Below are 27307 nucleotides of genomic sequence, written 5' to 3' on the forward strand. Positions count from 1 at the left end.
AACGCAGGTGTATCTAAAATGTAATATTTTTATTGTCTAAAGTTTTACATATGTCTCCTTTTTCCCCAATTGACACCCACCCCTCCCCCACCCCACCCCCCGCCAGCCATTCCCACCCCAGGCAAGCCCCCACCACCCCAGTGTCTGCATGCCTAAAAAAAAAACAAACAACAAACAAAAATGACCTTCACTCCAAATTAAGGAATAGGCTCCAAAATATATATATTTTAAATTTCTAGCCTTAAACCTCCCTTCTCCTCATCTCCTCCCTGCAGGTTGATTTACTCACATGCCTTACCTATTGAAAGACTGGTTTAACTCTAGTTTCCCTTGGAAGATATGACCTGAGAGGCTGCCTGAGCTTCCTCTGCCTTTTTGTGACCTCCTGGTGACCTGGGAGTTTTCCCCACTTTGGTTAGGGCCGCTCAGGTACTCAATCTACACATCAGTGGGATTCAGTTTCCTCTCGCTTGAATGACTCCTCAGAACCTAACTCATTCAGCAGCCCACCCACTCCCTTTCCTGTTTCTCTGGCCTTTATGGGCAATAGCCCATCTCTCTCCTCCTCAGCAGGCAGGCTCTTCCCTGGGTTGATGGTGATTGATTTGTTTTCAGTTGTCCTTATGTTTTGTTTGGTTGTTTTGATTGTTTTGTTTTGTTTTTCCTTCTCATGTGGGGTAAATAGCCAAATTGTGTTTTCCTTTCACTACCTTAAGACTTTGGGTGTCAACTAGTAATCTTTTGTCTTCTCTCCCTATGTTAGCCTTTGTTTGTTAGTATAATTACAGGCCTCACTATTTTGGACAATCGGACTTTAATTGGCCTATCCCTAGCCAGAAAAAATCACCCTGAAAAAGTCAGAACAGTGCAACAATCATACTACTAAAATAACATCCCCAGGGCCCACCATCTGAAGAAAATATATTAAGAAAGAAAATATTTTTTAAAAAGAGGGGAAAAAAGGATTGGAAAATATTTGACTCAGCTGCTCAAGAGTATAGACTTCCTATCTGCCCACAGAGGGGTAAGGAAAAGGCCTTTGGTGAAAAAAATGACCCTGCAGTTCTTCAATATAACCACATAAAATACAAAGTGTATTTAGCATAAAGGACGTAAGCTGCACAGAAAATGTGGTTGCACAAACAATTTTGCAATTTTCATAAATTACAAAGAATGCATTTAACCAGTTTTGTAACTAGCTTTCAAAAGCCTTTTACATCTCTCAGTGGTCTCCAGAGTAAACACATCTCCCACACAGTAGCATCTATTTCTATAGAATTAAGTTTCTGCTCTGAAATGATGTAATCTTCCATCTGGGGCAGTTTACACATACCTTTCCCAAATGATAGAGCAACAGAATTCAACCTCATTTCTTCCATTCCTCCAAGAACGTGCCATGCTGGGCTGCACGTCAACCAGGAAATATTCAGTAAACAGAACTTGTACTCCATTTATTCTGAGTTTACTTTAAGGAGCCACTTATCTCTTTTGGAATGACTTCCCTTGCCAATCACCTTGTGGAAAAGGCCTGGGAGAGACACTCCCTGAGGACGTGCAGAATCCTAGGTCAGCAGCCTGTGTGGTGGCAATAAACAACTACACTATCTACATCTTAAGATCTTCCCTTTTCCGTCCAAAGACAATCGTTCTTTTCAGAGCAATTGAAACACACACGCAGGTATACACTCATGGATGAGTGCATACGCACTCACGCACATGCCCGTGCATGGCAATGAGTCCTCTGTACATTCTCAGAAACGTGACCATAATTTATTCTCCAGTGATGGTTTATGCTAAAACACACAAAAAAGCAAATAATCATTTTGGAGGTAAAAAGAGTCTTAAAGACTTATCGTTCAACACTTCATTTAGCAAAGAATGACAATGAGGCCCAGGTATAAATTCATTCCAAAGAATTTATATTCTCTAAGATTTTGAGATAAGATTAGAGTATCTCCTTATCTGATCTCTCTCCGTGGAAAGAGCTGAGGCTCTGAAGTCAGATCAGCCTGGGTTCAAATTTCAGCTCCATCATTTACCTCTGGGTGGTCTTAGGTAAATTTGCCACTGTTTCCCCATCTGCAAAATGGAAATAATAAGAATTGAAGGATCCAGAATGTACCACTATGAAGAGTTTTTGGTTGTTGTTTTCTGAACTCCGCTATCTGCTTAAAAGCTGAGCTTCCCAAAAGAATTCAACCGTCATAAATGCCCTCCCAGGGAATTCCACAGCCAGGAAAGTATGTATGACTCCTATTACTAGAGAGAAGTCAGCACTATAATAGGAAATCACCTAGTCCCTCCGGGGTGGCTCAGGGGTTGAGCTTTGACCTATGAACCTAGAGGTCACAGTTTGATTCCCAGTCAGGGCACATGCCCTGGTGTGGGCTCCATCCCCAGTGTTGGTTATGCAGGAGGCAGCCAATCAATGATTCTCTCTCATCATTGATGTTTTTTATCTCTTTCTTCCTCTCCTTTCTTCTTTGAAATCAATAAAAATATATTTTTTTTAAAAAGAAAGAAATCACCTAAACAGATATTGTCATATCTCCTAAGGGCCTATTGATCTTTCTTAAAAGTCATTGTTTTCCTTTAAATGCCCTTCTGTCTCTCTTCTTCTCCTATTAAGATGGTATATAAGCATTCAATTCTCCTTGAGTCATATTTTTCTGTCCATTCTGGCAAACATATGTGAATAAAAGTTTGTCTTTTCTCTTGCCAATCTGTCTTATGTCAGTTTAATCCACAGACTTCCAATCCCTGAATCTATTAAGAAGTTAAAGGAAGAGTTTTTTTCTCTCCAACAGAGCAAACATGTATTAGTTACTTACAATGAACAAGACACTGTTTTAAAAACACTAAATGTATTAATTTGTTTCCCACCATGTCCCTTTTAGAAATAAGGAAACTCGGGCACAGAGAGGTTAACCAACTTGCTTAAAATCAGACAGCTAGAAAATGGTGGTGTCAGGATTTGAACTTAGCAATGTAATTCCAGAATCCTTGCATTTATGAGAGTAACCTCTACCTCACAAGTGTGTACCAAAAATTAGAGGACATAACCTACATACAACATCTAGCCTGGCACAAAGGAAGGGCTCAAATAATGTCAATTGCATTTTTACTATTAGAAAAACAGTGTGCTATTGATGAACTAGACTGTTTCCTAACTCTCATCAAGGGTTAGGGTAGAACAAGGAATCTAAGCTGTGCTTGACAGTCCGTGTGAATGGTGTTGGAGTTCCTGAAAACAGACAAATATGACAGAGCCAGACAAGAAAACTTGGTCAGGTTTATCTAGCACCATCCCATGGACCCCAATAGTCTGCTGACTAAAAAGTATGGACTTGGTTTTGTTTTGTTTGTCTGATCACAGAGCAGGAACATTGTCTCAGCTCTGATATAAAATGGATGAGGTATGCCACAAACTCCCACCACTTCCATGCTCATCAGCAATCTTGCAGTGAGAAACTCAGCTATCCTGTTTCCCTCATCCTCATCCTGGGAAGGGAGTGGCCAGTGGAATGAGCAATGTCCACATCACTGCAGAGGGCATAAAGCAGATGTTCGAACTGGGGTATCAGCATCACACAGGCCTGTGAACAAATACCAGCTTTACCGGGACTTCCCTGGGAAACCTTCAGGAACCTTGATTGAAACTCTATGGATTTCTGTTTTCTCACCTGAAAGATGGAGATTTAACATCCTTATAAAGCCTACCTCACAGCACAGTTGGGCCAGCCTCCTGGTGATAGCTCAATGTGTATTCTTTAGTAAATTTATAAATTGGCTTTGTGACTTATCAACTACTTGCAGAAAGTCTCCCATGATCCTTTCCTTCCCCAAATAGAAAAAATGTCCCCTGCTCCTCTGAAGTCCTGCAGGATTTCTTCTGGATCTCTAGTGTGGAAACGGGTAACTTTACCTTCTATGTGCCAGCCAAAGTGCTAAGCACTTTACATGCATTTTCCTCATATAATCCTGATAACAACACTATAAATAATATAATTATCTCCATTCTTCACAGATGAGAAGACAAAATTTTAATAAAGCTAAGTACCTGGTCTGAGGTTACACAGGTAGCTAGTGATGAAGCTAATACAAGCGTCTAAATCCAGAGCCTATGTCCTTAACTTTATGCTGTTTGTCCCTCTATACCTTATAATGATTTATGTTCATTATCAGTTTCTTTTTTAAAAATATATATATATTTTTATTTCAGAGAAGAAGAGAGAGGGAGAGAGAGATAGAAACATCAATGACAAGAGAGAATCATTGATTGGCTGCCTCCTGCATTCCCCACACTGGGGATCAAGCCCACAACCTGGGCCTGTGCCCTCACTGGGAATTGAACCATGACCTCCTGGTTCATAGGTCAATGCTCAATCACTAAACCACACCACCCGGCCATTATCATTTTCATTTTAAGATTAAAAGGTCAAGATTTGTATGTCAGTTATATTTTTATGTTCCAAGGGATGTTCTTTGAACACACAGGTTGTCTATTATTGAATGAATGAATGAATGAATGAATGATTATATACCATAATTCCCCTCCTCAGAGTCTTATTAATCTTAATTTATTTGCACTAAATGCTTTATATTAATTGTCTCATTCTATGCTCACAACCCCACCAGCTTGTTGTTATTATTTCCATTGTGTAGATAAGGAAACCAGGACTTAGAGAGATGAGTAACTTGCCCAAGGCTAATAAGTTACAGATCTGGATTCCCATCTGGGAAGACTGAACCCTCTGACTGAGTCTGCAATCATCACTCCACAGCTGAGAAGCAGATCTGAAAGGGGATGGCCTCACCAAACCACAGACATTCTCTGGCCCACTCAGGCAGCATCTCTCTTTTCAAAACTTTTTAACTCTCAATGGCTTTTTTAAAGGAATTAGAAGGGCCCTTAAAATGTGAAGCTTTGTATAGAAATTAGTGGCAATTCCAAAATTCCTTATAAGAAGGGTTTAGAAATAGCAATGTCATTGGAATTGAGGTAGGGGGAAGAGGGACACAAGGATTTTTTAAATTTATTTTGGGGGGGGGAAATTATCATAAAGCTATATTTTGAGAGGCAACTTGGTAATTTTTAATCAGATTCTATTATTATTTGCAGATTGCTGATGGATATTATAGGGGCACTTTAAAGGGAGTGTTTCATGACCGGCATTGAGCGTCGTCCTGTGCACCAAAAGGTTGCTGGTTGCATTCCCGGGCAGGGCACATGCCTGAGTGTCAGATTAGGTCGTCAATCACAGCAAGTATGGAGGGCAGGAAATTGATGTCTCTCTCTCTCTCTCTCTCTCTCTCTCTCTCTCTCTCTCTCTCTCTCCCTTCCTCTCTCTACGCATGTCCTCAGGTGAAGATAAAATTGTGTGTTTCATGATTCTGTACCTGAACTAGTCTTGCTTACCATTTTGCAAAAGTGATTTAAACATCAATAAAGTGAAGTCTCAAATTTATAAATGACATCAAGATTTTCTGACAATTGAAATACCAACCAGACAAGAATAAATATGGAGAAAATCTCAGATGGAGCTATGTGAGTGGGCAGGGAACATTCACACTTTGGGGAGACAGCCATACATCATGCCCGCAGGAAAAGGGAACCCACCTTGTTCTCAAGAGACCACGGCCTCTGAGTGCAGACGTGATCCAGGAAAAGGATGATGGCATCATTGTAGACCATCCCCTGAAGAAGTCGGTCCAAAGCATTGTGGCAGTCACAAAAGCAAGCATCATCAGGAAGGATGTTAAAAAACAAAATAGAAAGCACAATCTCATGAGTGCTCGCACACACGCATACACATACACACAGGGACACTAGTATTCATCTGCTTCAGAAATGCTGGGTGGAGTTCCAGGCATTAAACCTCAAAAATGTCACAATGAAACTGGAACATATCCAAAGAAGGTCACTTACAATTATTAGGGTTTGTGAAGAAACTAGGAACTTTAAAGGACTCCAGTCTGGAAAGACAAAACAGGAGAGTTGGTGCGCAAGAACCTATAATCACAGAGGGTATTGATTGAGTGAACACAGATTGTGACACCAAATTCCAGCAAAGCAGACCTAGAAGCCCTGGTAAAATTAAAGCAGTTTAGGACAATGAGTGTTTTCAAATGCTAGTTTATAGAGCAGATAATAAAATAGAAAAAAAATCATAGCTCTAAGAGAGTCTGTAGCAGTGAGCTCATAATAGCTTATGGTGCAGTTATAGCTAAACTATATGCTCGGCCTTCTGATGTTCCATGTTATAGAAGATGTAGCAAGCTCCCTCCACACTATTTGTTGAAGACCCTGGTAAAGGAAGTGCTAGATTAAATTAACTGCTGATTTAATACATGTGGTATATCTGGTAATTTCCAAACTAGCCAATCAAAAGAATCACCTGGGAACCTTTTCTTTAAAAAAAATGATTCCCAGGCCTCATATCCAATAATTCTGATTCAGTACTTCTGGGATTTAGCCACACTGAGATCATCTTTTCCATAGAAAATGCAGAGCATAATCTGATTGGCTGGACTTGAATCATGACTTATCCCTGAACCAATCACTGAGATGGGCAAGCCAGGCACACCCCTTGGCCTGACCTGGATCAAGAACCTCCCCTCTGATGCAGGTGGGGTTTCTCCCCAGGAAAGAAAGTGAGTAACTAAAATTCAGTCTCCTCTTCTTCCCGAGTAACAGAACCTTAATCTATATATATAAAAGCCTAGGTGACCATTATGACCGGACGACTGGCTGGTAGCTATGACACGCACTGACCACCAAGGAACAGACACTCAATGCACAGGATCTGGCTCCCTCCTGTCTGGATCAGGCCTGCGGGGATTGGGCCAAAACTGACTATCTGACATCCCCTGAGGGGTCCTGAATTGCAAGAGGGCGAAGGCCAGGCCGAGGGATCCACTGGTGCACAAATCCGAGAAACAGGCCTCTAGTTATATTAGAAGATGCATGTGCCCAACTGGAAGTCTACATCCCCAGGCTCTGTAGCTATGGCTATGTGGTTAATTCTGAACATTGAACACACAGAGTACAAATCTGGTGTAGGATTTCCAAGAAGCTTCTTTAAGGGAACTGATTCTTCCCTTTTCCTTCCCTTCTTTCTCCTTCCTACTGCCTGGGATGTGAATAGGATGACTAGTGATGGATTCACCATCTTCTAAGCCTGGGAATTAAAACTAGAATAAGTCTGAGTTTCAGACGATTCTGCAAAGTTGCCTGGTTAGGCCAGGATTTCCCATCTCCTCACTTTTACAGACTAGAATAAACCCTCATGAGTTTTAATAGGTTTTAGTTTTATTTCTCTATACCAGGTTTCTGAACTGAATCCTTCTGTACCAGATGTAACTGTGAAGGGAGACTAAACAGACAGTTATTTCTATGTTCTACACATTCTCTTTCAATTTCACCCCCCATATCTCTGGGCATCCTGATTTTTACTCTCTGTTTTACAACTTGAAAAATACTCTTGTCATGCCTTATAAAGATTTTGTCTCTTACTGCTTCCAAAAGTAGGCATATTTTATCACCTGCACCTATAACATCATTTTCATACATCTGTGCAAAACCACTCCCCCTTCAAAATATGGACCACAATTTACTATATTCTACAAACACTTCTAGACCAGCTTCTATCCACTTAAGTTTACATAATCAAACATAGTCATTCTTTTAACTCAGTCTTGCAGACTCTGTTTCCACGTTTGTTAAAGAGATTCAATCAGTGGTTTTCAGACATTTTTAGCCATAAGTCCCTTGGTTCAAAAACCAAAAGCAGGAGTCCCTAAGGCCTCTAAGTAAGGTTATGTAGGTTGGACACTGCCATTCTTGTCATTGTCTTTCTGGTTGACACCTTTTAGAATTGTGTGGTATACAACCTGCCCCAAAATACACACAAGGTAGATTCCCTGGGAAGGACCAGAGGAAGCAAGCATTGAAAAGCATTGCACTGATATTTACAATGCATGTAATCAATAAAAGTCTAGTATTTTGAATACCAGAGCACTCATTATATTAATACAAATAACAGAAGCAATCCAGTTGAAAACTTGGCAAGAGACTTAAATAGGCACTTTGCAAAATAAAATACCCTATTGTCAGTCAACACAGAATGATAAAAATTAAAATCATAATAAACAACCATTTCATCCACCAGAAAAACAAAAACTAAGAGTGACAATATCAAGTGTTGCCAAAAATATGGTAATATATGAAACCTCAAATACAGTTGGTGGGAATGTAAATTGCTACAACCACTTTGAAAATAATTTGTCATTATCTGAAAGTAAGTGTCTGCACATCCTGTACCTATTCCTTTCCTTCATCCACCACAGGGAAATGTATGTACATGTGTATCAGGATACATGCACAAAGTGTTCTTAGTAGTATCTACATAATAAAAGAGAAAAATGGTAATTGGCGTACGACGCTACCCTTTTCATTGGCTAATCAGGGCTATATGCAAATTAACTGCCAACAAGATGGCGGTTAATTTGCATATGTAGGCACAATGCAGGGAGGTGAAAGGGAAAGCAGGAAGAAGCCTCCTGCCACTGACAGTGATCGGAAACCCAGGGGGGAGCTAAGAACTGGGGGGCAGGGCAAAGGCGGCCCTGGGGCAAAGGCCCCCCAGCCATGATCGGAGAATCAGGCGCCTTTGCCGCCCTGGCCAGTGATAGTAGGAAGTAGGGGTGGAGCCAGCGATGGGAGCTGGGCACGGTCGAAGCTGGCAGTCCCGGGAGCTAGGGGTCCCTTGCCTGGGCCTAAAGCGGAGCCCACGATCACGGGGCCGCTGCAGCTGCAGGTCCCCGCTGCCCGGGCCGGACGCATAGGCCAGAGGCTTCCTGCAGGGGCAGGGGCGGAGCCCGCGCGATCGTGACGCCCCCCGCTGCCACTGCGGGTCCCCGCTGCCCGGGCAGGACGCCTAGGCCAGAGGCGTTAGGCCTGGGCAGGGGCGGAGCCTGCAACCGCGGGGAGCTTGGGGTCCCCCACCCAGGCCTGACACCTCTGCCGGAGGCCTCAGGCCTGGTCAAGGGGCCGATCTGGTGATTGGTGATCGGAGGGTGATGAGGGTCAACTCCTCTAGCTGAGGCATCAGGCCTGGGCAGGGGGCTGGGGGTCCCCTGCTCAGGCTTGATGCCTGGGCCAGAGGCATCAGGCCTGGATGGGGGGCGGAGCCGGGGATTGGGGGGATATGATGGTCCCCTTGCCCAGGCCTGAAGCCTGGGTCAGAGGCGTCAGGCTTGGGCGGGGGGTGGAGCAAGCGATCAGAGGGAGTTGGGGGTCCCCTGCCCAGGCATGATTCCTGGGCCAGAGGCCTCAGGCCTGGGCGGGGGTCAGAGCCAGTGATCGGGGGGAAATGGGGGTCCCCTGTCCAAGCCTGACACCTCTGGCGGAGGCGTCAGGCCTGGGCAAGGGGCCGATCCTGCGATTGGAGGGTGATTGGGGTCAACGCCTGAGGGCTCCCAGTATGTGAGCGGGGGCAGGCTGGGCTGAGGGACACTCCCCCCCACACACACCCAATGCATGAATTTCGTGCACCGGGCCCCTAGTTGTTTATAATAGCTAAAACTGAAAAACCAGTTGTCTATCAATATAAGATGGTCTAGGGCAGTGGTCGGCAAACTCATTGGTCAACAGAGCCAAATATCAACATTACAACGATTGAAATTTCTTTTGAGAACCAAATTTTTTAAACTTAAACTATATAGGTAGGTACATTGTTATTAACTTAATTAGGGTACTCCTAAGGCTTAGGAAGAGCCACACTCAAGGGGCCAAAGAGCCGCATGTGGCTCGCGAGCCTGTTTGCCAACCACGGGTCTAGTACAATGGAATACAATGAAATACCATTTTGCATGAAAATAATAAACTATCACTTTAATAACTTGGGTGAATCTATTTCTCTGCCAAAATGTAAACATTAATATTCTTTAGTAAAATTATTTTCTATTTTATTTTATGGGTCAATCTTAATGATTGTGTTTTTTTTTAATTAAATATTGTTCAGATTATTACAGTTGTTCCTCTCTTTCCCCCCCCATAGCTCTCCTCCACCCAGTTCCCACCCCACTCTCTGCCCTTACCCCTCCCACTGTCCTCATCCATAGGTGTACGATTTTTGTCCAGTCTCTTCCTGCACCCCCACACCCCTTTCCCCACAAGAATTGTCAGTCCACTCCCTTTCCATGCCCCTGGTTCTATTATATTCACCAGTTTACTCTGTTCATCAGATTTTTTATTCACTTGATTTTTAGATTCACTTGTTGATAGATATGTATTTGCTGTTCATAATTTTTATCTTTACCTTTTTCTTCTTCCTCTTCTTAAAGAATACCTTTCAGCATTTCATATAATGCTGGTTTGGTGGTGATGAACTCCTTTAGCTTTTTCTTATCTGTGAAGCTCTTTATCTGACCTTCAATTCTGAATGATAGCTTTGCTGGATAAAGTAATCTTGGTTGTAGGTTCTTGGTATTCATCACTTTGAATACTTCTTGCCACTCCCTTCTGGCCTGCAAAGTTTCTGTTGAGAAATCAGCTGACAGTCGTATGGGTACTCCCTTGTAGGTAACTGATTTTCTTTCTTTTGCTGCTTTTAGGATTCTCTCTTTGTCTTTTGCTCTTGGCATTTTAATTATGATGTGTCTTGGTGTGGTCCTCTTTGGATTCCTTTTGTTTGGGGTTCTCTGCGCTTCCTGGACTTGGAAGTCTATTTCTTTCACCAGGTAGGGGAAGTTTCCTGTCATTATTTCTTCAAATAGGTTTTCAATATCTTGCCCTCTCTCATCTTCTGGCACCCCTATAATTCGGATGTTGGTATGCTTGAAGTTGTACCAGAGGCTCCTTACACTATCTTTATATTTTTGGATTCTTTTTTCATTTTGCTTTTCCGGTTGGGTATTTTTTGTTTCTTCATATTTCAAATCTTTGACCTGATTCTTGGGATCCTCTTGTCTGCTGTTGGATCTCTGTATATTATTCTTTATTTCAGTCAGTGTATGCTTAATTTCTAGTTGGTCTTTTTTCATATCCTCCAGGGTCTCACTAAATTTATCGGCGGTTTCCAGAAAACCCTTGAAAAACCTTATAACCGTGGTTTTGAACTCTATATCCAGTTGTTTGCTTTCCTCCATTTCTGTCACTTGTGACCTGTTTCTTTGTCTCCACATTTTTTATGCTTTCCTGTGTTGGTAGAGTGGCTTTGTGTGCTAGGTGTCCTATAGGGCCCAGTGGCTCAGCCTCCCCAATTACCTGAGGTGGACACTCTTGGTGCACCCCTTTGTGGGCTTTGTGCACAGTCTTGTTGTAGTCTTGTTGTAGTTAAGCCTTGATTGTTGTAGGTATCACTGGGAGGAATTGACCTCCAGGCCAATTGGCTGTGAGAATCAGCTGTGTCTGCAGTGGGAGAACTTCTGTGCTGAAGACACCCTTATGGGGCAAGACTTGCTTCAGTGGGGCTTTGGTGCTCACTGAGTCTGCCCCCTGAGTGTGTCCCTTATGGATCTGAGGAGTTGTAATCTGGATGGTCCCACTCTGACCACTGGGCACACTGGCTCTTGGATCTAAGGAGGTGCTAATTTAGCCCCTGCCTGAGGCTACCCAGCAGGAGCTACGAAGAGATCTGCAGATTCCCCTTCCTTTTTGGGGGGTTTGTAGGTGCCCAGATGAGGCCCAGCTGTGAAGCAATGCAAGCTGCTGTGGGGCCTTGGGCCTTCTCTTGGAAGTTCTGGGTCTGTCTGTCCCAGCTGCAGTTTGTTAGGTAATTTTCAGATTGCAAAGGGCCAGGGCATTCATATGCAAAAGCCTGTGCCACAGCTTGGGTGGAGCGGGGTCTCAGGGAATCAACAGGGCCAGGGCGGAGCAAGCAGCTATGTCTGATCCTCAGCCCTGCCTTAAGAGGCCCCGCGTCTCAGTGTCCCCGTAATTGCAGCAAGCACCTCTGAGGGAAAGCCGCCCTCAAGTTCAGAGTTCTGCCTGCTGCCAGACAGTCCAGTTTCTCCCCGTATGAGTCCTGGGTCCCCAGAGACTTCCCGGAACCGGAGTTCAGAGCAGTCCAGGGCTTGTGACTCCCTCCCGATTCAAAAAGACAGCCGCGTCCTCAGGTGCCAGGCCCTTTCCGCGAGTGCTCGAGCTTCTGTACCTCTGCACTTTACTTCCGCAGCTCCTCTGAGTCTCAGTGTGCTTTTCTCTTTTGTTCTAGTTGTAGAATTTCCACTCAGCCAGCCTTCCTGTAGTTCTGGATGATGTCCGTTTTGTCTTTTTGTTGTATTTTTGAAGTTGTTGTGGGAAGCAGCAATTTCCGGTGTTTACCTATGCCGCCATCTTGGTTTCTCTTAATGATTGTTTTGATGGCAGGTTCTATGGTGAACATTAGAGATAGATAAAAAAAAAAATAGTTGGATTAAAAGAATAATTATAGCAGCTATTGACAATTGTGTTTTCAAGATAGTAACATGAGATTAATATGGGGGATCACTACTTCTTTGAGCCCTCCACTCAAGCAGCTTTCATGTTAAGAAGTGGTAGGCTGTTTATTCCAAAAATGGCTGCAACAATCCTATCCTATATAATAAAAGCCTAATATGCAAATCGACCAAACAGCAGAACGATTGGTGGAATGACCAGTCAATATGATGTGCACTGACCACAAGGGGGCAGACACTCAACACAGGAACTGCCCCCAGCCCACAAGCCCCCGGTCAGCCAAGGCGGGTGCAGGAGGCCCTCCCCTACCCCACCCCGCCCATTTCCCTGCCAATTGCCCCACAGATCGGCCCTGATCGCCAGCCAGGCCTAGGACCCTACCCATGCACGAATTTTGTGCATTGGGCCTCTAGTATATATATATATCCAGAGAATATTTTTCCATTGATTTTTAGAGAGAGTGGAAGGGAGGGAGGGAGAGAGAGGAAGAGAAACATCAATGTGAGAGAGACACATTGATTGGTTGCCTCCCTCATGCGCCCCAGGATGCAGGAATCAATCCTGCAACTGAAGTAGGTTACCCTGGACCAGAATTGAACCCAAGACCCTTCCATCTGCAGGCCAACACTTCAACCACTGAGCCAAAAAGGCTAGGGTTGCAACAATATTTTCTTTCCCAGGTGCTCTTTCAGAATCTGCTCCTCCTTCATCTCATCTCCTTCAACCTTGATAGACCTCTGTTTACAGCAGAAGTGACTTCTGAGCCTACGACCTGAAGGTCAATCCTTTCCACCTGACGGGGTTTCACCCAGAGAACCCAGACACCATGCTGTGAGGAAATTTAGGCCACATGGAGAAGAACCTAAGTCCCTGGCCCTGAAACCTGGCTGAGCTCCCAGCTGATAGCCAGCACCAGCTTGTGGGCCATGTGAGTGACCCCTTTTGGGAAAGGAATGAGCCCCCACAATAGGGCACCAAGCAGACACCAGCCTCCCCTGCAGAGGTCGGCCCAGACTCACACTTAAGACTGTTGTGGTTAGAAGCCACTATGCTTTCGGGTGGTTTGTCATTCAGTAATAATAATCAGAACATAAGATAAAAGGATATTCCTGCTACACTTGTCCTGGGAGCTGTGCTTTTCCAACAGTCCCCTTATGCACCCCTCCCACTTTCTTCTTTGTTCTTCTGTTCGTATTTGCAGTAAGAATTAACTAGACCACGTGATAAAAACACTTCTAGCTTACAGGAAGCAACTTTTTTCACACTTGCTTAGTGCATTTTAGGATATCATTACCAAATAATATATGATATTTCTTCTCTTTTTCCTTGTGTGTCTGGGAGTTCATTTTTGGTGGCATAGTGGTCCAAAATGTCTCATCACTAAAAGGCATGGATACACACACATTCTCTAAAGGTATTTTCCATGACAAAACTGGGAAGTCAGTTGGCCAAATTGCATGCTTGTGAGCCCACAAGCATCCTTTCCTACATAAAAGAATCAAATATAGGGTCCAAAATATAGGTTATTTTAACTGTTGAGGCAGGCAAGGACTTGCCCAATAGTTCCTTGAAGGTTTAATTCTGATATGGGCACACACAGAAAGATTAAGGGATTACACTTAGAAACACCACATTATCTTCAGTCTTTGAGGGCTTGTTAAGTCTTCTGTTGCCTTTTACTTTAACCTTGTTTCATCAAACCGGTGCAATACAGATCAAGGCTCAGATAAATATTTGCGAGTTGTCTGAACTTTGTTCTATGCCCTTAAATACTCTTAGGAAATCAATTTTGGACTAAAGACGCTTGAAGATTCTGTCACTAAAACTGGACTGATTTGGGGCCAGTTGTGATAAGAACACAAGAGTACGGGTATTTGGAATTTCAGTCTGTAGGACCTTTCTGGAAAATGATTATTACTGCGTGAGAAACTGCATATAAATGTATACTCAAAGTAATTCTTTTGAAACCACTTAAGGTCTAAACACTGATTTTTTTTAGATGACTTTTCAAGAATATTTACTTACAGCCAGCTATCACATCCGCCCTTTACTTCTCTCCCCGCCGCCCCCCCCCCTCGCCCCTCCGCCACCTCTTTCTCTCTCTTTCTCCCCCACCTGAACACCCGCCCCCCACCTTTTCTCCAGAGGCATCCTATTGAGGCATTGAATTTCTCTGGGGCCTTTTCACTGGTGTAATCCTAAAAGGGGAGTGTGGGCAAGGGTCAGGGCCGGCTGGACAGCTGCTAGTCTCTCCAGGGATCCTTAGGAAAACCAGTTTTGTAAGTTATGTGCTCATGAGCTCAAGAAAGGGCAACTTTTCTGCGAAGGGAGAATGGAAGTTTCCAGACAGATATGACATCTCTCTGGCAACTTACCAGCTGGGGCCCTCTGGCTCTCTCGTGATTTGGCTGAGATTGGGATTGGACGTGGCAGGTCACTTAACCTCTGCTTCCTCCGCTTCCTCGGCTGTAAGATGGGGTCATCACTTCCCACTAAACATCACGGGACTTTATAGAGACAAGCAGATCCTTATGGCAGGCAGTTTACGAGAAGAGCTAACGTTCCAAAGCTCAGTTCAACCACTTCCCATTAGGTGACTTTAGGTGTTATTGGCCTTTCTCTGCCTCGGTTTCCTCACTGAAAAATAAGGATAATAATAGGATCTATGTCACAGAGCTGTTTGAGGATTAAAAGATATAATATTGTACATGAAGTACAGCATCTGAGAGTATCAATAAACGTTGTTTCACCTGCTCTGCACTTATTTCACCTCATCTGTGTCACCCACCCATGACCAGAAGGCTGGAATCATAACAGAATCCTAGAATGAAAGGCAAAGACTCTCTCACTTTACAGACAAGAATAAAGAAACTCAGTGAGGCTGGGTGACTTGCCCTGGGCTATCTGATTCATTAATGAGAGAGCAAGAGTTAGAGTTCAGGTCCCCTAATTGTTGGGTCTGGGCAAGTCTCCGTTTTCACTCCTTTGAAGGCTGTGCTGGTATTTCTATCCCCAGATCTTTCTTTCTCAGTCTGATTTTAACCCTAAAATCAGTGTATACCATCAACCAGTGCAGTCCCTAAGTCTCCCACGGCCCCCACAAAACCTGTAGATAACATCCTTCCCGGAAAGGCCCCCCCTAACCCCAGAAGGCCAGGAAAGGTAACACTTTCTCCAAGACCTGAGGAAGCCACCAATGGGGACAGCAGGTGAGGAGGGAGCGGGAGCTGGGCTGCTGGCTAAGGTTGCCCTAGTAACCGCTTGCAGGCTCCATTCAGGAAGTGAGCCCAACTCCAAGATGCAAAATGATCGCCTTCACGCGGCTCCTGCAAACACAAAGGAACCACAGGAACAGAGGGATGGCCAGGAGGGGAGGCCAAGGTGAGGTGGAGGCCCGCGCTGTCAGTTACAACCTTCCCCTTCCCACAGAAGAAAAAAGAGAGAGAATAGCCCTTTGAATCTTTTGACTTGTGTGAACCATAAAAACCACCCATTTCACATGAGTTCTTTTGTGGCCATAGAGGGAGGCAGGCCCCCCTCTGTTCACCAGCCTTCTGAAACAATATACCAGGAGAGGGAGGGGGAGAAGCCCCAAGGATTGCCACTTTATGGGGGCCCGAAACTCTTCTGGCTCCCTCTTTTACTCAGACTGATGACAAAGACCATTTGCTACCAATCTGTTGGAAACTTTTATTTTTTCTTCACAGCTTGAGCTGTTTAAATGCAGGGAGCTCCCGCTCCCCAAATCGATGTCAGACACTTGCTGAATGGGCCGGGCTCAATTATGTTCCCTCCGCAGGTTCAGCTCACACTGTGACCCTGCATGGCTTCCTGCTATTCATATGTGTTACTTCCCCTTTGTGGTAATGGCTTGTGGCACTTGGCCAGAAAACATTATTAATTTCAGAAGTGGACTGACAAACAACAAACCCACAGTGAACGGAGAGGAAGTGCTGGGGAGGCCAGCTGTCGGCTTGAGCTGAGCAGTAGGAACTCAATGTATGCAAGTTTGAGGAGGAAAGATGATAATCCACAGAGAGGAAATGCACTAAAATTATCCACAGCCCATGTTAAAGAAAAAAGAAAGAAAAAAGAGAGAGAGAAAGAATCCAGAACAAAGAAAGGGGGGGAGAAGCACACAGCTACTTGAGCTGCAGCTGGACAGGAAATTGCTAACGCTGCTTGCAAATCCCCACTTTGAACAGCCAGTCTAGGGAATGCCAGGAGCGGAAACCGTTCAGAACTGGATTAACACGGGCCAAGTGGAACTGCAACCCACTTCTCCTTTCTGAGCTCCGGCTGACTGGGGGAAGCCGAATGGGAGACTGGCTTGGTCGTTTTCTGTGCATTTGCCTTTTACACATGCTCACTCACTAAAAGTCCCACTGGACAGTTTGATACGGTTGCCATAAAGTCAGGGCCACATGCCTATCATGAAAATTACCAAACCACCCAACTGGCATCTGACATGTGCCATGTGGGTGAAAAGCTCAGCTTCTTCCCAACTGCAGATAAAGGGACTAAGCGCATTTGAAGAGAATACAAAATGTAGTTAGGTTTTAGTTCTTTTGATTACACACGCCTGCCCTTTACTTTTATTTTTGGCTTGTGTTCTGTTACACTTGGGACAGAGAGACAGGATGTCCCAAGAAAATGACAGGATAGTAAACCTTTACCTGAAACTGTTCAAAATAACCTCCATTAGGGTCAATTGTGGTTTCTGACCTACATTCTAAACCAGTTAAACACCAAGTACATTAGAACAGGAGTGACAAAGCTTCAACTAAAATGCCAATGTAAAACGTTAAAGCCAAATCCAGGCTCAAGTGAGAAAGCTTGGATATACTTAGCCACACACTCCTGATTCACTCCTTATTCCAGCATTAAGATTAATTTGCAAGTAGAATTGCCAGATAGTAACTGACTGGAAAAATAAGTAATCCCTTCTTTCTCCTTGGCATATGCAATATTGAGAAGATCCTGATGGAGAAAGGAGAGGTTAACGCTGTTACTGCCATCTTAATTCTGGTACCCTGGGGGTTCCCTTTTTGACTGTTCATTAATATCTGCATTTTTTACCCCAATATAAATTCTTATAAGCCAGAACTATATTCACGGAACTACATATACAGAAAATATTGTCCATACACATGATATACTTAGTCCATTCTATGATGCCACCCTTATTTAAGGCTACTCCTGAAAAACATTCTTGGAGTAGCTCAAAAGATGAGAACTTTGCCCTGCTAGGCCTATCTGTGCTTTTACAATCCAGTGTCAGTCCCAAGTGAAAAGTGCCTAAAATGTGTCACTTCACATTTAGGTACAATTAAGAATTTTTTTAAAAAAAATACACACATTCAATAGCCAAAATAGTTATTTATTAATAATTTAAGGTTTTACATTCTTATAATAAATTGCATCTCAAAACTTTACACCATGAACATAATGAAGCAACCTAACTCCCCCTCTTCACAATCATATGCAACTTCACCTATGAAATGGGTACCCATGCTCACACACACACTTCCAGTTTTATACGAAATTTTTAAAAGGAAAGAAACCAACCCAAAGTATTGCATTAGAGGTGAAGCTCCCTGAAGAGTTTTGTACAGAGGTAATATACTGTTTTAGCACAGCTGAAGTTTAAAAAAAAAAAAAAGTGAGCCCATTGATTTTGGTGCCTTTCCAAGGTATCCCCTTTAAGACAACACAAGCCAAAATATTTACAAAGGTAAGGCATAGTCAAACTACATTAAGGGGGTGGAGGAAATCACAAGGAAGATATATGAAAGATACTGAGGACTGCACCATAACAAGGTCTCAGCGACTATAGTGTCCATGAACATGTCATTCAGAATTGGTAAAGTTGAGCATGCTGCAAATATATCCTTTGGATTAGAAAAGAGCAAAAGTTTCCGTTTTGTTGTTGTTGCAAGAAGTGGTACAGCGCTCTTTCTTCCTTTGGATGATTTCTTTTAAACCCATCAAAGAAAAAACAAACACAGTTCAAACAAACACTGCCAAGTGATTTAAGATCAAATATTTACAATAATCAAATGGAGTATCAGATTTATTTTATCTATTATTAATGTGTGGGGTTTTTTTGCAAACTGATACTACAGAGCTGAAACCTGTCTTTGGCTCCTCTATATGCAAAATTGATCAGTCTTCACTGAAGACAACATAGTCAGTTCCAGATGCAAAAAGAAACAGTGGTACAAAGCCCTAGAGAACACAAGCTCCTATCCTACCATTTGGTCCTACCCTATTTATCTGAAAGTCCTCAAATTCCAGTCCCTGCATGGGTAGGCTGTACACATGGGCGTGGACCAGACCTACTGCCTGTATCTATACAGCAAGTCCTGTTTTTCCCATGGAGATTGGAGCAAATCTCTCCCTCTGTCATAACCAATTCCACATGTGATAACCTTGTCTAACAGACAGCGGGTGTCATTTGCACACCTGGGACCACAGACAAAGAAAGCAGCCCAGCCGATGCTGCCAAGAGAAACTGCTGAAGGAAAGGACACATCCCAGCTCGGAGGAATGTGGGGCCTTTCACGTGGATTGCCGGGAGTCCACCTGGTAGACATTCTGGTTGGAGGGGGTGGTGAAGTAGAGCTGCTGAGCGGGGACCCGGTTGTCACAGGGGCTGCTGAGTCCCAGCGTCCTCTCGAAGTCCAGCAGTTGGCCCATGAAGTTGAAGTTGGGGGAGATGTTGGATTTCTTCATCTTGACGATGTCATAAGCATCGTTCATGGACAGATTGAGCTTCTGCATGAGATAAGCCACGGTCACGGTGACTGAGCGGCTGATGCCGGCCAAGCAATGCACCAAGACGCCACACTTTTTGCCCCGGGCTTCATCTGTAAACACAAGAAAGGCATGCTTTCAATAGACCGAAAACCACCCTTTGTGAATGATCAGTCTCAAAGATGAATTTTTTAAAAGATTCAGAGTAATCGTGTGTGGCAGTTGAGCCCTGCAGGCAGCAAAAAAAAAAAAAAAATGTATCATTTCGATAAAACATGTACACTGGGCACAATTACATATTTCAGATGTTTTCTGAAAAGGGAGCTTTTGTATTAAGTTTCTGCCAACAAAAAACTCCTTAATGTGTGCATTCTTTGCCTCAGCATGTGAATACCAGAAACCCTGCAATATGGTAGTGAATGCCTTTTATACAGACAAGCAGCCGGCAAGGGTCTATTAAATTATTCTCCAACTGTTGTGCAGCTAACAATGGAGGTATTCAGGCATTTTAAAAGAGAGAGGGAAGTCACAGGGGACAGCCCATTAGGAGGAACAGGATGTCGACATGGCCTGAAAATGAGTTCCTTTGTAATAGGAAATGCATTACAATGCCTGGAGATTCGCTTCTCCAGGCTTCCAGCCCACAGTCCTTCCTGCTGGGCTCAGGTTACCCGCACTGTCTCACTGTTCACTGGTATCACAGTAACATTCAACTGGATTTTAACATCTAGCACTCATAGGGCTTTCCAACTATGGCCTTGATGTCATAAAATAGCTCCCAGGTCCTTCAAAATTCTACAGCAAGGCTAGAATTCCTGCCTACCATAAGTACTTCTTTCTAGCCGTCCCCCATTCCAAAGATTGTCGGAATATTCTGTGGTCTGACTGTGAGTGCCACCCCTCCCCTTCCAATGACTTAATTCAAAGAGTTAAGAAACAGCCGGCATTTCAAATACACCTGTGGTCACTAGCCTTATCAAAAGGGGCTTTTGATTTCCTTAGCAAGAAGATGAACCAGAATTAAGAAGGCCCTCGGAATATTAGAGACCTGCAGACTGACAAATTGGCAAGCAGCAAGAAAGATCGAAAGCTTAAAACTCTGTGAGCTAAGACTTTGGCATGTAAAAGTGAGCGAGTGCTGTTAATTAGTCTCACCTATGAAAGAAATGGCCTCAGGGAAAAACTGGGACAGGTTTTGGCTCCAGTGATCCGAGATGGGGATCTGCTTGTATTTAAACTCTCCTGCGTTCTCAAAGAGATTCGGCAAATTGGGGGTGACGTTCAAGATGTACTTGATGCCAAACTCCTCCAACACGTCCAGGTTGGTGGAGTCCTTGGCACAGCCCAAGTAAAGGAAGGGCAAGATCTCCACCGGGAAAGAAGGCTGGCTGTTGGACAGCGGGCTGCCATCCGAGTCCGTTGCACTATTGGGGTCTCGGTCAAGGTCAGACTCAATGTCCGAGGAGGAGTCGGAGCTGATCCGCAGGCCCCCGAGCCCCAGCACTGGCAGCGGCGGCGAGCTGCTGCTACTCGAGCCGTCTAGGTTGGTCTCGCAGTGCAGGGCGAACTCGGCTTGGAACTTACTGAAGCCACCTGCCAGGACGAGAAAAGCAATCGTGTAACTCGAGATCCCGTAGTAGTTTTCACAGCTTTGAAAGCCGCAGCCGGGCGCTGGAAACACCACAGCACCTTACGACCCCCCTACACACAGAACCAGATGTATAAAGATACTTCAATGTGCACCCCTGGAAATGGAACGAACGGGGCCCCGCCTCCCCTGGGAGCCCTTATTCTTTTGAATCCGGAAATGCACAAAATGGCAACTTTCCTGAATATTCTGAGGGGCTAGGAAATGCCAACATGCACCCCCAACGACCTACCTACCCCACCCTGCAAATTTTAATTCAAAATCGAACGATAGAAAGCAAGGCGAGGTGGAGGATATTCTGCGGGTGCCTGCTCCCCGGGAGCGGGTGAATTCTGCGCCGGCCTGGCTCCCCGGTGCGGGGCGCGCAACGTTCGCAGCCCCGAGCGAGCGGACGACCCCTGGCTGGGCAGCGCGGCTCAGAAGCGCCAGCCACGCGCAGCCAGGGCACCTCCAGTCCGCGCGCCCCGCCGGCCGCCCACAGCCCGCACACCCCTTGCCCTGCTCCCCCGCACATACCTTCCAGGTAGAAGGCCCGGCAGCCCTCGTCCTTGAGCTTCTTTAGCAGCAGTCCCAGCACCGACTCGCCCCCCGTGTTCTCGTTCCAGTCGCTGCTGCTCTCGTCGTACAGCACCACGGTGTCGGTGCCGCAGCGCCGGGTGAAGCGGTCCCGGTCCTCACCGCGCGTGAAGAGCGCGTGCACGGGCAGGTTGCCCTTCTGCAGGCGCCGCAGCATGATGCCCGGGATGGCCACGTTGATGGCTGACTCGATGTGTGACGACTCGTACAGCTCCTGCGGCCGGCAGTCCATCAGCAGCAGCCGCTCGTTGCCCAGCTCCAGCTGCTCGTTGAGCCACGCCACCGTCTTGCTGATCGCCATTTCCGACGCGAAGGGCACGGGTCTGAGCGTATCTATCATGGGGGTCGAGCTGCGAGAGAGGGTGGGGTGCCTAGCAGTCGCCCCTCGGGGCAGGCATAGGCCGAGCGCGCCACGCGAAGCCGCCGCTCACGGAGCGGGGTTGAATTCCACCTCGCTCTTCCCAGACAGGGTTAAGAGGCTGGGGAAGGCGAGACAGAAGTGAAGCCGGTGGTTTCTTTCCTCTGCACCCGGCTGCAGCCGCTCGCTTTCGGTGTCAATGAATCGCTCTGAATGAAGCTGCCCAGACAGTTTTGTTTCTCCCCAGTGAATGAAATCCAATTAATTTGGACTCCGGGCTACTGAGAGGGGAGGGAGAGAAAAAAAAGTCCAGCGGCTCCTAATCCCTCCCTCCAAGGCTGCACCTCAAATCCACCCGAGCGTCTTTCTCCTCAGGTTATTCAAGCCTCGCACTCTCTCTGTCTCCCTCGGACTCAGCCCTCGCACACCCCCAGCGCAAGGCAGCTCCTCAATGGATACAAACAGCGAGCGTCTCAATGGATACATTCTCCCCGCCAGCCAATGAGCGAGCTGCGGAAGGGGCTGTTGCCGTGGAGACGGGCCGGCTGGAACAGGTTGTGTTGATGAATTGTTAATGAGTTTGTCATTCACAAAAACGGAAAGGAATTTCCGCTCCGGATAAGCCCCAGTGCAAACAAGCTGCAACAGCGGCCTCGGCGGGAGGAAGGAGAAAGAGGAGGCGGCGGCGGAGGAGCAGGCACATAAACCAGGGCACTTCAGTTGTCTCATGTTTCCTTCTGTTGAGAGTTCACACTTCGCGTCGGAACTTTTGCGCACAAATGGTGCAATTAGCAGGCACAAAAGCCCTTGTTCGTGACCAAGCGAGCTTTAGGAAAACTTGCGCTGACTTTTTTTTCCCTTTTTATTCCCTTTAAACTCATTTGGACTGGAGTTCGCCTTACCCCTCCTCCCCCGCCCTCCTTTCGGCGGTGTGACCTTTGTTTTTCTGTTTAAAAAGCCCAATTCTGTTGGCTCTGATGTTCTTTTAGCCGAGGCTGTGTTGGGGCTGCTGGACTGCCTGGGCTTTAGTGACCGGTGAGGTGTTAAATGTTAATCCAACATCTTTGGAAACAAACCAGGATTATATTGAAACATTTTAAAGCAAGCAAACAAATACCTGTTGTCCAGATAATAGGACTCAAGCTTTTTTTTAAAAAAAAATAGCGTTTTAATTATTATTTTTAAACAGTGGAGACTGCAGAAACAAACTTGTTGGACAGTCTGATGCTTTTATCCCCCTCCAGCGGCGTGGGTCGTAAGGAGCCAGAGCCATTGTTCCTGTGATCCTGGCCCCCGCGCCGGTCACCCACCGAGCGCTGAGCGGGTGGGGGTCGCGCTCGTTACTTATTTCTGGGCAGGAAGCTCGGCTTCCGAAAAAGGCGCTGCTCGGGCGGGGCCGCCTGCGCGGGGTGCACTAGGGCGCTCGGAGCCTGTGGGCTGGCCCACCATCGTGGAGGCTCGGGGAAGCCCTCCCGCAAGCCTGCAGGTTGCAGGGATAAATTGGGCTCGGCGAGCGGTGACTGTGTAGACAGAGCAGCACGTCCAAGGGGAGCCTGCCCACCCCCCACCTTACCACTCTCTTCCCAGCGTGAACCGCAGCCCCCTCCCCTGCGTCACGGCTCTCGCGGAGGACGGCCCGCGCCTGCGCATTGCACTCCTTGTCAGCACCCCCGTCACCCCGGTTCCCTAGCAAGGTGGGCGCCGTAGTGGGGGCGACTACGGTGCGGGGCTGAGGGCTCCGTAGCGGCTCAAGGAGGGTGAGGGGGTGCATGCCGGGATCCCCCGGCTCCTAAGGAGGGCTGGGGGTCCCGGGGGACGTCTCTGCAGCTCTGCAGAGCCAACAGGTAACCCGGGCGGTGTTGGCCCAGCCTCCGAGCAGCGCTCGGCCGAGGCGCCGGGGTGCAGGCGAGGGAGGGGGGGAGCCAGCTGGGGGCCGGATGGAGGCGGGGCCCGGCCGGGGCCTCGGCGACGGGGAGGCGCAGTCCTGAGCGCAAAGCTCCATTGTTAATATAAAAACACCCGGGCCTGCCTCTCCTGAGCGGAAAACCACCTGTGTGCGGCCGGCGGCGCTGGGGCGGGGAGGGGGGGCCGAGGCCGGAAGGCGCGGGCCCTAATCCGGCCTCCCCTCCCTAACCCCGGGCGGAGAAGAGGCCGCTCATTGTGCGGCCGCCGCCAGGGAGGCGGAAGCGGGGGCAGTGGCTTGGCCGGGCCGGGAGCGGCTGTTCCGAGCGCCCCTCCCGGCGCTCTGTGCCCATCGCAAGTGTAACGGAGGGCACCTGAGGTCGTGGGGTCTTCCTCAGCCAGACTCCCGCACCCACGGGCCGGCCTGCTGACGCCCCGCTCCGACTTGCATTTGCAGTCACCCGCCTCTCCCCTGGTTTGGGGAATGTAAGCTAAAAAAAGCAGGCTGCTCGCGAGGCCCAGGTTGCCAAGTTTGGAGCGCTGCCGCGGGCGGGCGGCCCCTGGAGGAGCGTGTGCGGCGAAGGCGGGGGTGGCCGAGCTCCTCTCCCCGCTCCTTTTTTGGGCATGCCTTGGAACAAAACCCCCATATTTCACTGGATATTCCCCCGTCCCAGCTGGGGGAGGCCTGCGCTGGGTTTGACGCCTCCGGTCCGCCCCCACCTGTTACAGGCGTTACCAACCCAAGGCGTTCCAGTCCCTGGGGCCTGGAGGCGAGGACGGGGGCGGCCGGGGGCCCTGCTGTAGAACTGAGAAGAGCGGACTCTCAGCCGGGACCTCCCGCAGGAAAGGAGGGAAGAACACTGGTTTCTATTTAATTTTGTATTGACTTCAGAGAGGAAGGGAGAGAGAGAAACATCAATGAAGAGAGAGAATCATTGGTTGGCTGCCTCCTGCACGCCCCCCACTGGGAGCCGGCAGCCGGGGCGTGTGCCCTTGACCGGAATCCAACCGGGACCCTTCAGGCTGCAGGCCCAGGCTCCATCCACTGAACCAAATTGGCGAGGGCTCTATTTTGCTATTTTAAAAACGCGGTTACCTGAACCTGGCCATAAATTTGGGAGGATAATCGCAACACTTTGCAAACTCGAAGATGGAAACATTTAGTCTGACCCGTGCTTCTGAAGGCTGTCGCAGCCGAATGTCTGTCCTTCTCGTCGCGTTTTCCAAAACGGCAGCGCCCTCCCCTGCGGCGCGGGGTCCCCGCGGAGCACCGGTCGGGCCGCCAGGTCCGAAAACAGGCGCCGTAAACCGCCTCTGAGCCGGGCGGCCCGGGTTTAAATTGTGCCCCAGTCGCTTCCTAAACATTCTACCGTGGTTAAATCTTCTAACTGTTCTACGCCGCAGTCTCCCACGGTGGCAAAATGAAGATAAAAATATCTGCGATGATTGGATGGGTAAAACGAAATGCCCTAACATGGTGTGCTGTTAGCTGTTGATACTGTTTTTATCGCTCTGAATTCCGAACCTGTACAGAGGCCTGAGTCCTTTCCATCCCAAAGACCCCCTTCGCGGGCTGCCTCACAGCTCGCCTGGAATCGGCTGGTCTACAGAGAAACCCTCTGCGGAACTGCCCTGAGCAGTTGAATCCATCCCAACCCGCTGCCAAGCAAAGCAGGTGCTGTTACAGACCAGGGTCAAAACCCTTTAACTGGGTTAACGGACAGGAAGTACCCAGGTACCTTTCTAACTTCTCCCTCAGGGGTCCTTTTTAAAACACCCTGTTTCTTCTCCAACCACACCAAAACGATCTAATAGAAATAATACTTATTGGGCACTTACTACACGGTAGGCATGGTCCCGATTTCTCCAAGTTCCTAACTTTGGTCAGTCTTCAGAAAACCCATGTAAATTTTCTCCATTCACAGAGGAATGACTTTGCCTGAGGTTACACATTAGGAAATGGTGGGGCCAGGATTTGAGACCAGACCTTTCAGGATTAACCACATAAATGTATGTAATACAGGATGTTGTAGAGATCATACTACACTGCTGGAATGTGCAGGATTAAGGTCTGCCTTTTGGATTTTGACCACAAGAGTCACATTATCTGTTGCACCCTCCCCACACATGTTAGGATCAAAAGTTAGGCTTACTTTCCTGCTCCTTCTGCATCTGGTGGTTTTCTTTGACTGTATGCACCTCTTCATTTAGTTAACCACGCAGTAAATGTTGCACATTGTTCTTCCTCACAGTGTGTTTTGGATCGTCACAACTACCATTACTTACCTAGTCTGTGTAGCACATGGGCCTGGGTTTAAATCTTAGCTCTACCACTCACTTGTGGTCTGACAGAGAGCAGTTACTAACCTCTCTGTGCCTCCATTCATGCATTCATTCGCTCATCTATTCCAGGTTCCAGAAAGCAGCAGTGAACAAAACAAAGAATGCCTGCCTTCCCAGAGCTTGCATCCTATTGAGGACAGACAATCGATTACAGAAATAATTCTACAGTATATTAGAAAGTGAAAGTGCTATGGAGAAAAATAAAGCAAGGAAGGGAATTCAGTAGTGTGCAAAGTTGGGATTAGTTATAATCCTCAAAGGACTGTGAGGATTAGAGACAACCTAGGTGACATACAAAAAGTGTTGGGGACTCAATATGGGGACTTAAATGATGACTTTTTAAAACTCACTGCTTTATTCCTGCACAGAGCTGACTTGCTGTTGCTGATGCTCCTGTCTTGACTCTCCTCTTCCTGGCCCTGTCACCCCGCCTCCCAGGAAACATTCTCAAAAGAGTTCTAACAACTGGGAGAATCACAGGCTTCCTTACTTCCAGAGGCCCGGGTTCCCTGCTTAGGGTGTGGTTCATGTGTAGAGGGCTGTGTCTATGTGCAGGGAAGCAATTTCCCAAGATCCTAATTTCTCCGTGTGCGTATGCGTGCGCGTGCACCTAGAACCCAGGCTTGAATTCTTCCCCCTGGGAAGCTGCTTAAAAGTGTCTTTTGGTTGCGAATGTTTGCTTGACAATTGAAGAAGCATTCCAGCTTTGCAGGAATTTTCCTGCCTCAAGGACACTTGGGATTTAAGTGACCCAAAAGGGTTAGCATGACCTCTAATCTTCTTCTTGGAATAATCGCTATGAATACATTTATTAGCACGTCGTGTGAAAATAGTTACACAGATTTTCAGCTAATAGGGAGAGCATGTTTTGGAAGGTCTGACTTAAAGTGTAGGCATGTGGCATATTCAAGATTCACTTTTAGAAGTCCCAGGGAGCCCTCAAAGTGACAGTGGCTTTCAGAACAGCTAGACCTCAGAATGGAATTTAACTGCATTTGAGAAATATCTTTGAAATGGTCTGCCTGGTGAGGCCTCTTGGCAGATTCCTCAAAAAAGACAGCGAGTTACGTCTGATCAACAGGAACCGAAGAGGCCCAAAGGGCTGACAGTAGGATAGGCTGTGCACAGAGAAAACCAAAAGGAGTTTCAAGTATGTGCCCCAAATGAAAAGCACAACTGCAGATCCGGGTTTACAATCAAACAGCTTCTCACTGGCAGCTTTAGGGAGCTTGCCCCAGGGTGAGGGGCTGCAGGGTTAACGCTTTTCCTAAACAGCTCAGGA

The 27307-nt window shown here is 46.7% G+C and overlaps 1 protein-coding gene and 1 long non-coding RNA gene across 5 annotated transcripts; one reads left to right on the forward strand and one right to left on the reverse strand.

Moving 5' to 3' along the window:
- Positions 1 to 17801: 17801 nt before the first annotated feature.
- Positions 17802 to 22229, reverse strand: DUSP6 (dual specificity phosphatase 6). 2 transcript variants are annotated; one of them, XM_059683750.1, is made up of 3 exons: positions 21363 to 22226; positions 20354 to 20791; positions 17802 to 19311 (listed from the first exon to the last, which is right to left on the reverse strand). In XM_059683750.1, the coding sequence occupies exons 1-3, from the start codon at positions 21760 to 21762 to the stop codon at positions 19004 to 19006; spliced, it is 1146 nt and encodes a 381-aa protein (XP_059539733.1). In that variant the 5' UTR covers positions 21763 to 22226; the 3' UTR covers positions 17802 to 19003. The 2 variants fall into 2 exon arrangements, with proteins under 2 accessions (XP_059539733.1, XP_059539734.1); XM_059683751.1 differs by lacking the exon at positions 20354 to 20791 and having other exon boundaries at positions 21363 to 22229.
- Positions 22230 to 22425: 196 nt separating this feature from the next.
- On the forward strand, positions 22426 to 26243 carry LOC132227997 (uncharacterized). Of its 3 annotated transcripts, XR_009451274.1 has the most exons (4): positions 22426 to 23624; positions 25216 to 25417; positions 25608 to 25692; positions 26095 to 26243. It is a non-coding gene; the product is annotated as an uncharacterized LOC132227997 (long non-coding RNA). The 3 variants fall into 3 exon arrangements; XR_009451275.1 differs by lacking the exon at positions 22426 to 23624 and having other exon boundaries at positions 23721 to 25357; XR_009451273.1 differs by lacking the exon at positions 22426 to 23624 and having other exon boundaries at positions 23725 to 25417.
- The last annotated feature ends 1064 nt before the right edge of the window (positions 26244 to 27307 follow it).

This window comes from Myotis daubentonii, chromosome 2 (assembly GCF_963259705.1).
Source record: "Myotis daubentonii chromosome 2, mMyoDau2.1, whole genome shotgun sequence".
NCBI lineage: Eukaryota > Metazoa > Chordata > Mammalia > Chiroptera > Vespertilionidae > Myotis > Myotis daubentonii.